The sequence below is a fragment of the Fulmarus glacialis genome, unplaced genomic scaffold (assembly GCF_000690835.1).
Source record: "Fulmarus glacialis isolate BGI_N327 unplaced genomic scaffold, ASM69083v1 scaffold4694, whole genome shotgun sequence".
NCBI classification, from domain to species: Eukaryota; Metazoa; Chordata; class Aves; order Procellariiformes; family Procellariidae; genus Fulmarus; species Fulmarus glacialis.
In genome coordinates this window covers 17,633-34,821 of record NW_009207281.1, presented here as the reverse complement: position 1 = coordinate 34,821, position 17,189 = coordinate 17,633, and the positions used below count along the sequence as shown (strand labels likewise).

The 17,189-nt window shown below is 36.8% G+C and overlaps 1 protein-coding gene across 1 annotated transcript in view; it reads right to left on the bottom strand.

Moving 5' to 3' along the window:
* LOC104075487 (putative pre-mRNA-splicing factor ATP-dependent RNA helicase DHX15) overlaps nucleotides 1–17,189 on the bottom strand; it is a 34,802-nt gene that overhangs the window by 5,627 nt on the left and 11,986 nt on the right. Inside the window, 6 exon segments of the mRNA XM_009576017.1 lie at nucleotides 8–199; nucleotides 1,380–1,488; nucleotides 1,650–1,799; nucleotides 3,559–3,645; nucleotides 7,727–7,894; nucleotides 8,567–8,643. Coding sequence (XP_009574312.1) covers nucleotides 8–199; nucleotides 1,380–1,488; nucleotides 1,650–1,799; nucleotides 3,559–3,645; nucleotides 7,727–7,894; nucleotides 8,567–8,643 — 783 coding nt within the window.

Genomic DNA, 17,189 nt, shown 5'->3' with positions numbered 1-17,189 from the left:
CTATTACCTGACAACATGGCAGTAATAGATAGGACCTCATTAGAACAGTTGTAGTCACAACTTGCAATAACCATTTTAGCCAGTTGTGGGTCCAATGGAAATTCAGCCATCATGGATCCCAACTCAGTCAAGTCTCCATCATCATTTAAAGCAGCCAGATAATTCAAAAGCTCCAAGGCTCTCATCAAAGTTTCAGGAGCTGAAAGAAAAATATTTAAGTACGCACATTAATCGAACTGCTCTGAATAAGCAAAAAATGAGGAAGCACAGACTATTATAAGCCATCTTATTGCTCGTTCTCCATTCAGCTGACTTCCAAACACAAAATTGTTACCAAATTCAGTTATATACATCCAGACATGAATGAAGGGGGGGGGGAGGGGGAAATAACTTATTTAAAAGAACTCTTCACTGGATCAAAAGCTTTGAATATTTGAAGATTACTGCTTTTCAAAATTCAGACAGCAGTGGCATTGTGAAATATGCAGTATCATAGTAATAACACTCCCCCCCCACCCCCACAATGCATTGATGCGTTTTCCACTGTTCCATACTAAATAGATTGATACAGTCCTAAAATTTCAGCCATATCAACTTTAGATAGCTATAGTCTTTCACAAATCTGAGCCTGTAAGAATGTTCTCTTAATCCTGCATTCCTCACAGCAAGTGTATATTACAACCACAAAGAAAAACAGAAAGAAATCCTTAGCCTTCCTGGCTAAGCTATCATACATGCTGCATAACACAAAGAATGCAAATGTTCTGTAGAGCTATTTAAAAGCTTACAGATTATAAATTATATTTTTATTTTAGGGGGGAAAAAACAACCAACTTTGATGTATTTATATATGCCTGATCTACATTTTTAATTAGCAACATAACCCAGTTATTTTTAAAGTATATATGAACGTTTAACACTGTTCGAAGGGAGATGCACATTAACTTTATATTTGAGCCAAAAACATGTATTCAGCATTAAAAGCGCTAGTCAGTTTTATTTACATACAGTTGTTAACTGATGCACAATTAGAATGTGTAATCAAGGTGATAAGTAAAAAAAACCTCATCAAGTAATAGATTTTCTAATGCCCATAATTTTGTCTTATCCTCTGCAGGTAAGGGGCATTCAGTAGATTCCTTGGTTCTATTAAAAGCTGTTATGCAGACAGAAACATAAAAAGTTTGCTTTGATAAGACACAAAGCACTAAATTTCAGGATAAACAAAAGACATTCCTTATGGATTACAACAAAACCAGTGAAAAAAACATAAAAGAATTTATCCCATGTTGCTACTATATAAAACATTCACCAAAATAAAGATTTCCGAAGTCAAAACGTAACATTTACAGTAGACAAGATAAAACAGAAATAGATACCTGGAGGATCCATAAAGTCAAAGTGCACCAAATCATCTATACCAAGCTTCTTGAGCTGCAATACTACAGATCCTAAGTTAGACCTCAAAATTTCAGGGTATGTGTTGTCCTGAGGGGGGGAGGGAAAAAAGAAAATTCAGAACACTTGTTCTTCCAAACACTTTGAACTACACAAGCATTTACATTCTGATTTTGTTTGGTAGCATGGCACTCAACTACCTGTATCGATCAGATATTCTTACATACACAATCTAAAAAAAGTAATCTTACCTGCATTTCAGTTTTGTAAGCCTTCTCTGTATAAAGCCTGAAGCACTTGCCTGGTCTAGTTCGACCAGCACGGCCAGCTCGCTGCTGAGCAGAAGCTTTACTAATCGCAGTCACCAAGAGAGACTCCACTCTGATACGAGGATTGTATACCTATTTGAAAGTGGAATCAGAGCAAGAAAGAAAGAAAAGAATGAACACTACTCATGGATAAGACAACTATCTAAAAAAAATAGAGACTGCTTTAAACTTATTTTCAAACGCAGCTTCTGACTAGGAAACCACAAGTTGTATGTATCTGAAAGGAGAAAAAAAAAATTGGCTACAAAAGCCTTTGGATCAGTGACAGAAAGCTTCAAATACAACTGCCTGGAGAACAGCATTTACTTTTTATTCATTTGTTAACAACTCCTGCCAGGCTCCCTGTCCTCCTTAAATGTGTGTATTTTTAGATAAGATTTTCATGGCAGACGGAACGTGTTCAATTTGTTCTATAGAGTGCTAAACACACTCTTGACGCTCAAATAATTCCATAAAAAAAAAAGCTGTCTTGATACAATTATAAGGTTGAATAGTCATGTTCCAGAGGTCAGAAAAATCTAACATTAAGGTTGAACGCAACTGTAAAAATCAGACCGATGACAAAGCAAGACTGTATTTCAAGGAAGGGTACATGCAGACTGTCACAGTACAAAATATAAACTGGAATTTACTGTAAAATTTCCATTGCAGTCATACATAAACAGCAGCCTTGCCAATTCATTAGGGCTCATGGAAAAGAATATACTGAAAAAAAAAAGTAGTAGTCAGATAGTAGTTTCAGTTGAAGATGTTCTTTGGTCAATGTTTTAACACCCTCCTGGTGTGAACAGGTATTAAACATGTACAAAAAGTTTATTTCTTGTTACAGAAGGTATTCTTCCACTATAAGAACTACTTGTGAAAAAACCTCAGCCTAAATGGTGATTGAAACTTGCGTATGAAGATGTATTGACTGTACTCACATTCTGCTGCATCTCTCATTTTGCAAAAGTTTAAAAGGCTGACAATGTGTACAAATATTAAAGGAAAAGTCTAAGAAACCAAGTTATAAAGACAGTTACAGTTAGTGAAAAAACTAAATGAAGATTAAGAGATTTATATTTTATCCTTTCTTTAATTATTGGGTTGACTGTAGGCAAGCTATGTCAGTTCTTCTGAAGAAGCCATGATATTCCAAGAAGCATAATACAAGCTCGATGACAATCTTCAGGGCTGCAACAGTACATGATAAATACTGACAAGAAACAATACTACCCTAGGTATCATTTCTCTCTCTCATTTTAGCACTGGAGTATTCTATGCTAAGATGACTTAAAAGAAGAGGTGGCTTCTAGCACCATTTTTATTTACTTTCATATGATCTCTTGATTTTACTTGAGCATTCTCAAGCATAAACACACAGTACAAAACCACCCTTCCTAAAGTATCTAGGAAATACATATTCCAGGCCTAACTCAAAATCCTCACATTTCAGTTTTCTGAAAATAAAATTCTTGTGCACTGCACTGTTCAAAAACAAAACAACCACAGTCAAGATTTCAATTGGGCAAAGACCTATCAGTGTTTTACAAAGGGAAGAATATCTAGGAAATACATATTCCAGGCCTAACTCAAAATCCTCACATTTCAATTTTCTGAAAATAAAATTCTTCTGCACTGCACTGTTTTGGATTGTTCTAGGTATCTAAAGTTTGCAGACTAAGTGAAAACCTACCATAAATTAAAAATAAAACAAAAACAGAACAACCAAGGTCAAGATTTCAATTGGGCAAAGACCTATCAGTGTTTTACAAAGGGAAGAGTTACCTGAGCAAACCAGATTCCAGTATCTTTCCTACTATAAAGAAAGAGAAAACGAAGTAGTATTTACCTTCTGTTTTGCAAAGCCAGGATCAATCACGAACACAACACCATCTATTGTTAATGATGTCTCAGCAATATTAGTGGACACAACCACCTGTTGAAAAAGAAAACAGTAAATGTAACTACTTTGCCCTGAAGATGAAGAGCTCTGATTCCGTCTCTGCACCAAGGATTTTTGGCAAACCTTTCTTCACTTCATGAATAACTACTAGAGCTGTGCTCCAACACTTTTACAGGATGGTCTGAAATCAACCAGATGAAATTCTGCTGAAATCAGAGCAATTTTTGTCCACTGTTTCTGCTCCCCTATGTCTCTATTAACAATGTAACAAATGTTAGTTTTGAGAAAAATAAACAGAAGAGCAAATATTTTATTTACAAAACCTCTATTCAAATTTTTTCTCATATCTCTGGCACAAAATGGCAAGTTACACTGGATCCCTTTAACATCATCTGTTAATTCCAGCTTTTTAACTTTTTTTTTTTAAAAGCCTAAACAGGGCAAACTGGTTAAATAATATTAAAACAAAGGTTATATAACTGTACCAGCATAGTATGTTCTTTTACTTTGTTTGGAATAAAGCAGTTATCTATACATTCTAGCTAAAATCCTGAACAATATATATTTAATTTCAACTTTGTCTTTGCAAACATCTTGACATATTTTTAAGGTTACATTCTTAAATTTCTATAATCTTTCAGAAGGTTAAGTCTCATGCAAAAACTAAAGCACAGGTGATATCCAAGTTCTGAGGCTTGATTCGGCATCATTCAGATTTTATGTCCAGAGATGCAGTTTAACAGTCTATAGATATCATTAGCTTTCATCCCAACAGTGACCACATTAAATCACATTATTAGCAAGTTTAATCAGCTACCTCAGAAGAGACCCAAAACCCATTCAGCACTTTATCAAAACTACTTACCTTTCACCTCTTAATTTCAGAGCATTCCATCGTCATTTTTTTTCAGTTTAGCAGTTAGAATTTGAGACACCCCTAACAATTTGTCCAGAATTACAATGAAGCCAATAGCTGGACTAGATTGACAATCCTGCTGATTTCTCTCCCTCCTGGCTCATCACTTTGCCAGTCAGTTACTTATTACTCTCAGCTTGTCTCTTCTTAAGCACACTTAAGGTCTAAGCTTGCTCAAATACTACTATATATTGAAAGCAGTATTTTGGTGAAAGAAAATTTGAAAATAACTTGGAATTATGGTGTTCCACCCTGAAACGATGTGCTACTTAGAACTCCTCAAATAAACAAAACCACCATACACTTTCATTCACAGGTAATCTGCAGATCAGTCAGAGATAAAAGCCACAAACATCAATGCAATTAAGTGCTGACATAAAAGCACAATACATTTTCATTAAAAATCTGCAAGTCATTAAATATGCAAATGCAATAGCACTCATGTTAAAAAGCTAGTCAATCCACATTCAGCTTGCTGTTACAGAGTGTACTTTACCTAAAAAGTCTCAGTTTTTTCTGGATCTACTAATCTATAGAAGCATCCATATCCAGAATCTTCAAATACCAATTACAGTGCAGCATCAAAAGGTTTTGGTCCTGCTTTTAATCACCGATTTCTATGAGGTCACTTCAACACCAATAACTCAATACTGTTAGTATGCTTAGTCCACAAAGGTCCAGCAATTTAACTTGTACTTGAATTTACTTAACTTGTACTTAAATCGTACAGAACCTTCCAAAAGTGGAAGGAAAAACCAGTTATTTACACAATGGATTCTGTTGTATGTACAGACCTCATTTGTTAGTGTCACACTGCTTAAAAAACATAATTGATGAATGTAAAAAGACAATAAATTTAAGAAAAAACTTGAGGAAATTAAGCCACATCTTTCAAGCCTAAATCAAAGTACAAAGTTACTTGGAAATTAAACAAATGAAATTAGCGCTAAACTATGTAAAATAATAAATTGTACCTAATTAGCTTTAACTGCAGTTTTGCAATTACTGAAATGGGTACATTAAAAATGTTTTTAAATATCAGATTAACAGTTTGATATACTAAAGAGTTTAGAGATTAATTTAAATAAGTTACTTTGTAACTTTTATATTTTGTATTAAAATATACATATTATCTATATATAACATATATCTATATTGCATATGTATTAATTAGTAACGTTTAAGACTCCTGAAACAGAAAATAGAACGCAGTTTGGAAAGAACAGATAAGATAGGGGAGTAGAAAGGCTCATTGTTAAGTCATCATCATCTTCCTCCACAGTATAAATGAAATATTCTGATTAACTGTAACCAATAAAAGCATTTTTTTGTCTTTAATCTTAAGCTTTCTTGCAATAATAGCTGATCTTGCCTAGCACATCTAAGAGGACCAAAAAAGTGCTAAGTTATCAAGCTATATCAGTATAGCTGTTACCATCACTACCACTGCAAGATGCCACACAACTTCCAGTATCTTACTTTTCTTTCACAAAGTTAAGCTCAGGAGACACTTACTCAGATACTACAAGCACTTCACTTAGGTTTTATGACCATTAGAGCTTTTGAAATGATTCAGATCTCTTGCTAGCCCTCTCTCCTCAGCAGTTCTAAAAACTAGGTTCAACTCCCACAGGAGACTGTGAAAGCAGACATTTTCTAAGATAGTAGAGGCCCAGCAACAGATAGTCCTACTTTTCATATCCTGATCACTAAGACTAACTGAAACTAAAACAACTTTTAAACAAATTTACAACACACACAGACACACTTTCACTCATTGCAAGATTTGTTATGGAGATAAAAAAACAAAATACAGAAGTCAGAACATTTCAGCCAAAGGAGGCAAAGAGGGAAAGTGGTCTTAAAAAAAAACCAAAACAACCCATAATGGATTTATAGGTCTGAATCTGTTCCTTATGTATTTTGTGCCTGCTTTTGCCTACAGTTGATATCTTTCCAGCTTGGCAATTTTTCTTGTAGTAAAATAGTTGCTACACAGAATATCTTCCTCTTAGACACTGGTACTAGCTTTGTCAGTTCAACATAATGAAAGCCACACACTGCATCTGTTATCCTTATCAAGAAAACCAGAAACTGCTTATTTTGAAGTGCACAGTTTTAAACATGAATGAAAATTTAATGAAATACACAGCTATCACTTGTTCATCACTGAAAAGCAATTTCATTCATTTAAGTCATTTGCTAATACAATCTTGTTGCAGCATTAATTTCATGATTTCATATTGAATTCTTTCTGCAATCAATTTCAATAGAAAAGAGAGGATCATTTCACTAATTTAAGTGACTTTTCTTCCAGAACATTAGAAAGTTGTCACTAGTATTCTACATGCATTGTACTGCACAAAAAAAGCAAATAATCAAGGAACAAACGCTGCCTAGAGCAGATAGTATGATTCAGCTTTGACCTTCAAAATCTTAACTTTGTGATCGCTACAGTTTCATATAGCATTAGTTTAACTTGAGGAAGCTCTATTAAGACTTCCAAATGTTCAGTTTTAGTTCAGTTTTAGAGAAATAGCCACATAGTTTCTAATGTGGTTTATGTGAGCATTCAGGAACTGAACTATTAATTTTTATGAAGAACATTCACTAGCGCCATTTCAAGTTTTTCAGTTTCTCAATCCATTTCGCCCAATGAAAGAATCTCAATTTCTTGCTTACTATTACAGAAAACACGAACCTCTAACTTCAATGTACTTGTTTCAATTTGCACCTTCTCATAAACTTTGAGAAACAGACAAAACCTGCCTGATAACATCCCTTGAAGAGATAGTCCATTTTGTTTCCAAAAAAAAGCGTGTCAGAATAATTACTTAGTGAAAAAAATCCCATCCCTCCACGTAAATCATGTGGTTGTCAAATTCAGTATTTAATCTGACTTACCTTATTTCTCCTAAGAAACTTAAATGAATGCCACTCCCATTCAGTCAAATTGTTACTAGAACATTCTGGCCTTATAGATGGAAGCCAGAATTTTGAATTGCACTGAGAAACAAACTCCAAGTTATCTAAAAATTTTAATGTGATAAAATATGGGATTATTAAGGCTTCATCAAAAAAACCTTCTGCTTATTGCTGTCCAAATACACTTAGAAGAGCTGAAACTCATATTTAATTGCCCACACAACTGTGAGTAGCTAGTTACTGAACAGCATACTAAAACAGCACATTATTTACCTTTCTTCCTATTGCTCCGTTTTGTTTTTTTGGCGGGGGAGGTTCAAAAATCCTTTGCTGTTGCTGTGGAGGAAGGGTGGAATACAATGGAATGATTTTGATGTCACCAACTTCAGGGCCTAAATCATCAATTTCCCGTTTTATCCTCTTGCAGGCTTCATCAATCTCCTGCAAAACAAAAATATTGGTTAAAAGAGAACCCCATGAAAAAGGCAGCGCATTTTATTTTAGAGTGCCTTATGACAATTATATTAAGTCTACACCCTGAAGAACAATTACAATAACTTCTACTTTAAAAAAAAAAATTCAGAAAAAAGAAAAATCAAGGTGCTTACTGAATTTGCAATCGAATTTCCACAATACTTCAAAATGCTTCAGCTTCTATACTCTAATGAACAGCCTAATTTGCATTCAACATCCTTTTTCTTTTAGTCATGTTTCCTAATTAATTCTCTACAAATTGTACTAAAATTGAAATCTCTCACCCTGGAATATTAAACTGCACTCATGACCTTTTCAATTTTCACAATCTAAAAGACATTGATGTGCAAGATATTTAAAATAAGCCAATTAAGCTTTAATGTCACGTATTGCTAATGCGATTATATGGAAGATTTGCTTCATTGTACCTAACGAGAACAAACAGTATAAACACGGATGCTGAAAACCAAACCTCTCAATCCAGTGTTTCAGATTTTACTTTAAAATTAACTGAAATACCATTTAAGCTTAAGAAAAGTCAGTGAAATACTCTGAAGATGAGAAAGATTCTTCATGCCTTTTTTACCTTAGTATTTTCTACAGTATTTGCTAGCCTATTTTCTGACTAGCTTACCATACAAAAGAGTTCACCACAGCCCAATCATTTATAATGCCATTTCGTTTTAGAACAACTACATTTAAGTCAGCTAGGTGACCTATAATTATGACAAGACTTAATGAAAATTAAAGTACACAGAAATTTAGGTTAATGAATTAATTAACTTCACACAATTCATTAACTTCACCTTAAAAATTACAACAGAGCCTCCACTGGTATAACTAAGAGGCACGCTTGCCAACTATTGATATTCCAGCTGAACCATTGATGGGAGAAAGAAGTCATCATGACAAGAAGCAACAGTAGGCGAGAGTAAAAAATGGCTACAACATACTCTGACAAAAGAGGCCAGACCTCCCTTAACACAAATAATTCACCAGCCTGAAGCCGAAGCGATACTTAATTCCCTCAAGCAAATATACAGAACAGGTTAATCTAAAGGCTCTGTAAAATTTAAACTATAATTAGAAAAGCAAAAGTAGCCTCCTTTTTCAAAACCATAAATTCAGACAAATCCTGGAACAAATCTGGGTCTTTTTCATTTGTTCTTAAAGAGACTTGTAAGTTTTCAGCACAACTGTATTGAGTATGTTTTAAAGAAGAACAGACAATACAATACTCATGTTCTGTATTGATCAGCATATATAATTAAAGTAAGCATGGCAAAATGAAGCTCCTCCTCTTTGATGTCAAAGAGCCCTTTAATAGTAAGCCTAATGCTTTCTGGCATTATCTTGCCAATTTGAGTGAACTACAGATATTTACAAAAAACCTTTTAAACAAAGGTGCACTTTGCCAACAAATCCAATATGCCCTTCATAAAATGTAAGGGGCATACAAGAAACTGAGCTGGAATGCCCCCTACTGGTTTATTAACAGAGAATTTATTTCTTTACACAGATGTCAATACCTGGCGTTCTGACAATAAATCCCTTTAAGTTCAGTAATAGCCTCCCACAGAAAAGGAAAAACCTAACTTAATCGACAGATCATACACAGTAGCTCAGTAAATTAATACTTTAATAATGGTGCTTAAAAGACAACATGTTAAAAGTAAATAGTTGACTAACTAGGCAGTGACACTCCCTCTCAAGTTTGCACCCATTCAAAGCCTTGACAAGCTGATACTTGGGCCTGTTAAATATTTAATACAAAATTAGATTGTATCTTTCAAAAAAAAAAAAAACCACACAAGCCAAATGCTAAAACAAAAATACAGCACAGACCTTAGCTCCTGATCTGAAGGTCACTACACTGTTTCATGGAATTTGAGCAGATTACACTATGTAATTGGGAAAGCTCTGATGGTGGAGAGGATGCTTAATCTTCAACAGTAACAACTAGAGACTCCAGGACAGTTTTATACTTAAGAGACAGTAAAATACAAGCAAGAAGTGATAAATGAAAGCACTACACTCTTCAGGCCACATGTGTTCACAGCCACCTATCATCTTTCAGAAGACACTGAAGTGTTGTTTCTCCCTACAGTTTCCCAATGTAGTTTCAAAGTATCCCTAATCAGGGCTCATTAAAATACTTCAACATAGACATGACAAGTGCATGTATAATCATTACTCTCTGCAGATTTGCAGAGGTAACTACGGACCTCTCATCATGAACTGCTGAAAGAAGGATGCAAGTCACCAAGAGCCACTGCCACTCATCTGAAGACAGTAAAAGAGAATTCTTTAGTACTGAATTGTTTTAATTAAGAAATAATAAAAAAAAAAAAGAGACAAGAAAAAAGGGTGGTTTCCTTTTATTTACCACACTGGCAGAAAAGTGTATCTGTATTTCAGCAGTATCCACAACCATCCTCCAATTCCAGCAGACAACTAAAATTGGTCTCCCAAAGTACACAATCTAGAAGGCATATGTGTAGTAAGAATAGTTTGAAAGTATTAAGGATTCATTTAAGTGTTAAAGATTCGTTTGTATCATGAAAACCTTTAGGTTCTGGAGATTCAAGAGACACAGTTGAAGGCACAATCCTAACTTTAATCCTCTAAAGATTTAGCAAGCCTAATTCAATAGTCCTGCCTTAATCAAGTGTGAAAGGCTTTTATTAAAAAAAAAAACCAAACCCCCCAAAAAACCCACAACCAACCACACACATTTAAATATTTGCACACCATCTACTCCAAATCCATTACAAAACCCGTCGAAGAGGGGATTATTCTATCAACTCACATGTAAGAGGTTTGTCCTTCTTAGAGGGAAAAGAGGGAGGGCAGAGTGCAACTTGCCTTACATTTAAATTATGCCTGAAAAACTCCTCAGAGCCCTGACTACCTGAGATAGCAGATACCAGGGTACCGGAAGCAGGAACAGACACAGGATCAGAGGAGCTACAGTTAGACCCATGTCTGCCCAGTGCATCAGCACAAAGACCTGCTTCAGAATTAATCAAAAAAGAAAGTAGTCCTAACATGCAAAAAGTGTGAGTCTTCGGCAATGCTGAAGTTACTAGATTGAACCTGATCCTAGTCCCTCACAGAACTAAAGACTTCTCAAAAGTATTATTTGAGAAACAGTTCTCAGCAATATTGTAGTCAATGAAATTGTCCATCGGTGCACTCATTCTAAAAAGAGCTGACTACCAAAGGTAAATAGCAAACAGACCACAAAAAGAGGAAAAGTTACATGCTAGCTAAAATGCTCATTTATCTCAAGCTGCAAGTGCCGTGTACACTCAACGTATCTATACTTCACAACATCTAGTCATCAGAATTGTCCCACACAGTCTATTATGTACTTTAAAGTTTCCAAAAACTTCTTGCTTGATCCCAATCAAAATGAATTAACAATATATGTACAATACCTATCGTTCAGCTGCAACATTAGGGCAACTAGAATCAAGCAGCAGTTAAGAACTCCATAGTAGTACACGTCGAATATTAATATGGAGTCCTCACCATTCTTCTACACCCTTAACAGCATAAGCGATTCTCCTTGGAAAAGACAGACAAGAATCAGCAAAGAGAAAATATTTCTTTTTATGGACATACTGGTGCTCAAGGAGGAAATGGGGTGGTGAATATTTTTCAACCAGGAAAAACAAAGTCATCTAAACATCCAAGTGAGAGAGTCAACAATTTGTATTTTGTAGCTACAGCTAAATAAGGATAGTTTACAAAAGGAAAAAAAATGCAGCAACCAGGGAAATAATTTCATTTAAACAATATTATTACTATTAAATCAAATTTAAGCTAATTTAAATAGTATTCCTTCCAAGAAATTGGTGTGATTAAGGCTGGTTCTACACACAACCCTGAGCAGGCTGCTTGGTTTTCAAGCCACTGGTAGACAACAGGCAATATTTAGAATATCTGTCAAATTAGGTGGATTTCAGGAGCGTACGTATCAGAAAGCAATTCCGAGACACCAAAAAGCTTCAAGATTTCAACGGGAACTTCCATCGTGCCACAAGTTTCAGCAAGACCTAAGTCTGTACAGGAACTAATGCTTAGCAATGTCTTGTTTAGAAAACAAAGCAAGAAAAGGGTGCACAGTTTCCCTCTGATTTATTAGAAACACTAGTGCAGCCATCTATATTTTCACATAACAGTAAGTAGGTTACTTATGCCTTCTGAATCTGACAGGATTTTTACTCCATCTTAACCCACTTTTCTGAAGAAAAGGAAGGCTGATGACTAATGCCTAGAAAAAACCCTTGGATGGAGTAATTTTTATTCCTCTGAATAAATTCCTCTGAAGCTGTGTTTCTGTGCAGCTAGAAATGCAAAGACCCACCAGACCAGAGGGAAACTCTTGAGTCTGAAGCCTGTTGACAAAAGAAGTCCTGAATTCTCAGAATGGTGGGATTGCTGCTTAAATTCGATTTTAGCATCCTCTGGATGGGGACAGTAACGCCTACTATTCATAACAAGCTTTCAAGAAATTAAAAGGACGGTGCTTTCTTTATTTTTCCCTTCTCATGGTAGATCAATACATCTACAAGTGAAATAACTGGTCATATTAAATGATTCAAGCTAACACAAAGCACAACCTTTGCTCCAGCTCCAGTGAAATACAGCAAGAAGACTTCACCTAAGCATGTATAACTATACATACAAGTACTCAAAAGCCATAACAGCAGTCCTGAGTCACACAACACTCACCCATGAACAGCGTTAAATACTATAGTAACAATACACAAAATATGCGCACACTATGAAAAAGGTTACACATCTTAGTTTCAGGAAAGAAAACTAAAGAGCTATAGGTGCTTTTCAGGCATAAAGGAAGTGTATTTAATGCTTCAGGTTGTAATCAAAATTAAGTACTCCAAAGCACTTTAACCATTCAGTAAGATAAACATATCCAGTGTCAACTGAAGATATTTCACAGCTAAAATTGCTGGACTGTAACTGTGGAAACAGATCTGGCTGCATTTACTCTTTGTACAACAAGTATTGAATGCTGCTCTCTGGTCAACAGCCTCTTACTCCTTTGCAACAGTTAAACTAACCACAGAAAGCACTAGCTGCAGGTTAGTTTTTTTAACTGTCTTTTCACAGTCTGCGCCTTTGTCTTCCATCTCTCTCTCATACTGCCCAGTACTGCTTGCACCCCTCATCCCACAACATGCAGAAAAACTAATTCAGCTCGAACAAGACACAGAGGGTAGAGTTGAATTCCTACCCCTCCTACTTGTAAAACTAAATTCTTTTTTATTCTATCACCATAACAGTGCTGAAGTTTCCTTTTTATCCCTCATTGCAGAAAGTAAATATAAAACCTTCCACATTGTTCAAAGGACAGCATGGGAAGGGGACAAAAGGAAGGTCTCCTGAAGAAGCCCATTTCTTTAAAATGACAGCAATTATCTGGGAAGACATGATGAAAAGCTCTCAGCATTTGAAACTCAGAGGGACAGAACTGACAGTTTTTCCATGGCTTGACTTCAAGAGTACCACTTAAGGGACTAGTGCTTAAATCCCACCCAATCCCCCCCCATTCCCTTTGATTTGCATTAGTGAATACTAACAAGACTGAAAACGTGAACAGGACTTAGTATTACTAAGTAATATTTAGTAATAATCATTTTTTTCTAAGAGATCTCACTTTTGAAAGCCTTATCACAGAAAATCTTCTAGGTATGACTTTTAAAGATGGTCTGTGCCAGTTTAACTTAGAAACATGTTGGTTCCTCAGGCTCTGTGTCAAAACACACAGCAAAGAAAGAGAGACTCAGAAATAAATGAACCACAAACCAATACCTCCCCAGCTGCCTCCAACACCACATCTCCACTGTTTATCATCTCACTACTCCAATACATAATATTCCCTAATTCTGCATAAAAAACTAAGGATTTGAACATATCATTAGCAGTTCATCTAAAAGGAGCTGTATAAAATTAACCACAGAAGAGACCAATTTTGCTTCTTATCATGCACAGCACATTTTTCTTCTTTATCTGCTGTTGAAAATAAAGTCTTTATTACACTATTCAAACTGAAGGCTCAGTAGAAACTCACTTTCATTCTTTCCCCAATGGTATTTCTGCAGTAAAAAGTGAGGTACTCATACTGAAAGGTTACTATTAGTAAGAACAGAAACAGAAAAGAATGATAGGAGCAGTTGCATATATTATTGAGTGCACCACATCTTTAAGAAGAAAGTTTGTGCTGAACAAATACTGTCAGGATTCTTACATAAAGAAGTTCCATTGAATGGCAGTCAAAAAACCCAAACATAAAAAGAAACCTAGGAAGACTAGCAGCAATGAAGTTACTGAGTTAAATTGCTCCTGCTAAGCTAACAATCCAGTAATTTGAATTCCATTCCCTTTTGTTTGTGTGCAGGACCCATCCGTGCTGCCACAGATGAGGCTTGAAATTACACTGATACTAAACAGCACTTACCAAATGACCAACCGCAAGTTACCCTGAGCCACCACAGTACTGGTGCTGGCATTCATTCTGGCTCACAGGCCAAACTGGTTTATGTAAACATCCATTTGACTTGCTGGTCAGGCTCCACTCAATCTTAAGACCTACACTGTATCCCATTATCTTTAGAAAAACTGTTTCTACAAAAAAATGTTGACTAGTGATGACTGATGACTCATTTTAAGCACATTTAATGGAACAACTCGAGCACTTGGCATGCAAAACAGAATTCAATGATTTTGTAAACATGGTCCGTGGGAACATTATTTCAGAAACCCTTTGTTCAGTTGACCCTGTATTTGGAGTACTTAAGGAATCTCATGAGGTGAGCAAAACTTCAAGATGGCTCCAGTTAGAACATACTTTAAACTCTTTTAAATAGGAGATGACAGTCTTATCTACAGCAGATCAGCTGCTACACTTTACACAGTTAGATTTAGCTTCACCTTGGATAAGTAAGTCAAGTAGACACAACTGTTAAACCCTGAAGGAAACTAATGCCAAAAAAAAGTATAAGACAATTTTACTTTGTGTAAAATGAGTATGCAGGGAAAAAAAAACCCACTAAGTGCATAAATAAAAAGGACTTCCCAAGCCAGAAATGTATGCTAGACACGTTAACCTTCCCCCTTCTCCTTGAGTTCCTAACACAGACAGGGCACTGCCAGCCACACCTGGCTTTGATGACATCAACCTTCTAGAAATTTTGTCTTTGTCCTTAAAGCTGCATGGAACTTCACTAATTCCCTTTCCTCCTCTAGGAATGAAAGCAAAGTGCTACAAGCTAAAATGAGGAAACAACAGTAAAAAGAACTGGCCCTAAGAGCTGCACCATTTCAGGAGATGCTCTGAATACAAATTCAGAGAAACAAAACTTTGTAACATGCTTAGACAAAAAAAAGTCATCCGTAGAACAAGTCGACACTTGACCATAACTGAGAACTGCTCTGACAAGAAGTCAAAACTGAACTTGTCTCCGCATGATTCCTGTATTCAGGATCAGGAGGTTTAGATTGGATATTACAAAAAATTTCTTCACCAAAAGGGTTGTCAAGCATTGGGACAGGCTGCCTAGGGAAGTGGTTAAGTCACCAACCCTGGAGGTGTTTAAAAGACGTGTAGACAAGGTGCTTAGGGACATGGTTTAGTAGTGGACTTGGCAGTGCTAGGTTAACGGTTGGACTTGATGATCTTAAAGGCCTTTTCCAACCTAAACAATTCTATGATTCTATGATCTTTTTGACTTGGTCTATTTGAAATATTTAATATCAACATCATCTCAAATGAATGAAAAGCAAAAAAAGCTTCCTCCCTTTAGCACTTGAACACAGTATTATTACTCTTCTTTCAGTTTATGCTCCCCAACTCCTCAATACTTTCTATCCACGGCTAAATGAGACACAACCTGTGTTCATCACAGCCCAGTACACTTACTGCCTTCACCTCACCCAATCACTACCACTGAGACAAAAAAGTTGTCAATTTTGACTTCAATTTTCTCATAAGAAAGTCTCTGCTACCTTCTTTCACTGTTCAGTGCTTAACCAGCCGTGCTGTGGTGAAAAAAGTGTTCCATTAAAATAAGCCCTCATTTACAAAACATTCTACTAAAACCTCAAAAATATTTTGCAACTCTTTTCATAGAATCAAAGAATCATAAAATGGTTTGGGTTGGAAGGGACCTTAAAGATCATCTAGTTCCAAACTGGGCAGGGAGACCTTCCACTAGACCAGGTTGCTCAAAGCCCCGTCCAGCCTGGCCTTGGACACTTCTAGGGATGGGGCATCCACAACTTCTCTGGACAACCTGTTCCAGTGCCTCACCACCCTTATGGTGAAGAACTTCTTCCCTATAGCTAATCTAAATCTACCCTCTTGCCGTTTAAAGCCATTACCCCTTGTCCTATCACTACATGCCCTTGTAAAAAGTCCCTCTCCAGCTTTCTTGTAGGCCCCCTTCAGGTACTGGAAGGCTGCTACTATAAGGTCTCCCCAGAGCCTTCTCTTCTCCAGGCTGAACAACCCCAACTCTCTCAGCCTGTCTTCATAGGAGAGGTGCTCCAGCCCTTTGATCATCTTCGTGACCTTCCTCTGGACTCACTACAACAGGTCCATAACCTTCTCATGTTGGGGGCCCCAGAGCTGAACGCAATACTCCAGGTGGGGTCTCATGAGAGCGCAGCAGAGGGGGAGAATCCCCTCCCTCAACCTGCTGGTCACGCTTCTTTTGATGCAGCCCAGGATACGGTTGGCTTTCTGGGCTGCAAGCGCACATTGCCAGGTCATGTTGAGCTTCTCATCAATCACACCCCCAAGTCCTTCTCCTCAGGGCTACTGTCAATCCATTCTCCACCCAGCCTGTATTTGTGCTTGGGATTTCACCCCCCCAAGTCCTTCTCCTCAGGGCTACTGTCAATCCATTCTCCACCCAGCCTGTATTTGTGCTTGGGATTGTCCTGACCCATGTGCAGGACCTTGCACTTGGCCTTGTTGAACTTCATGAGGTTTGCACGCGCCCACCTCTCAAGCCTGTCCAGGTCCGTCTGGACGGCACCCCTTCCCTCCAGCACATCAACTGCACCACAGAGCTTGGTGTCATCAACAAACTTGCTGAGGGTGCACTCAACCCCAACGTCCATGTCACCAACAAACATGTTAAACAGCACTAGTCCCAATACCAACCCCTGAGGAACGCCGCTCGTCACTGGTCTCTGCTTGGACATTGAGCCGTTGACCGCAACGCGTTGC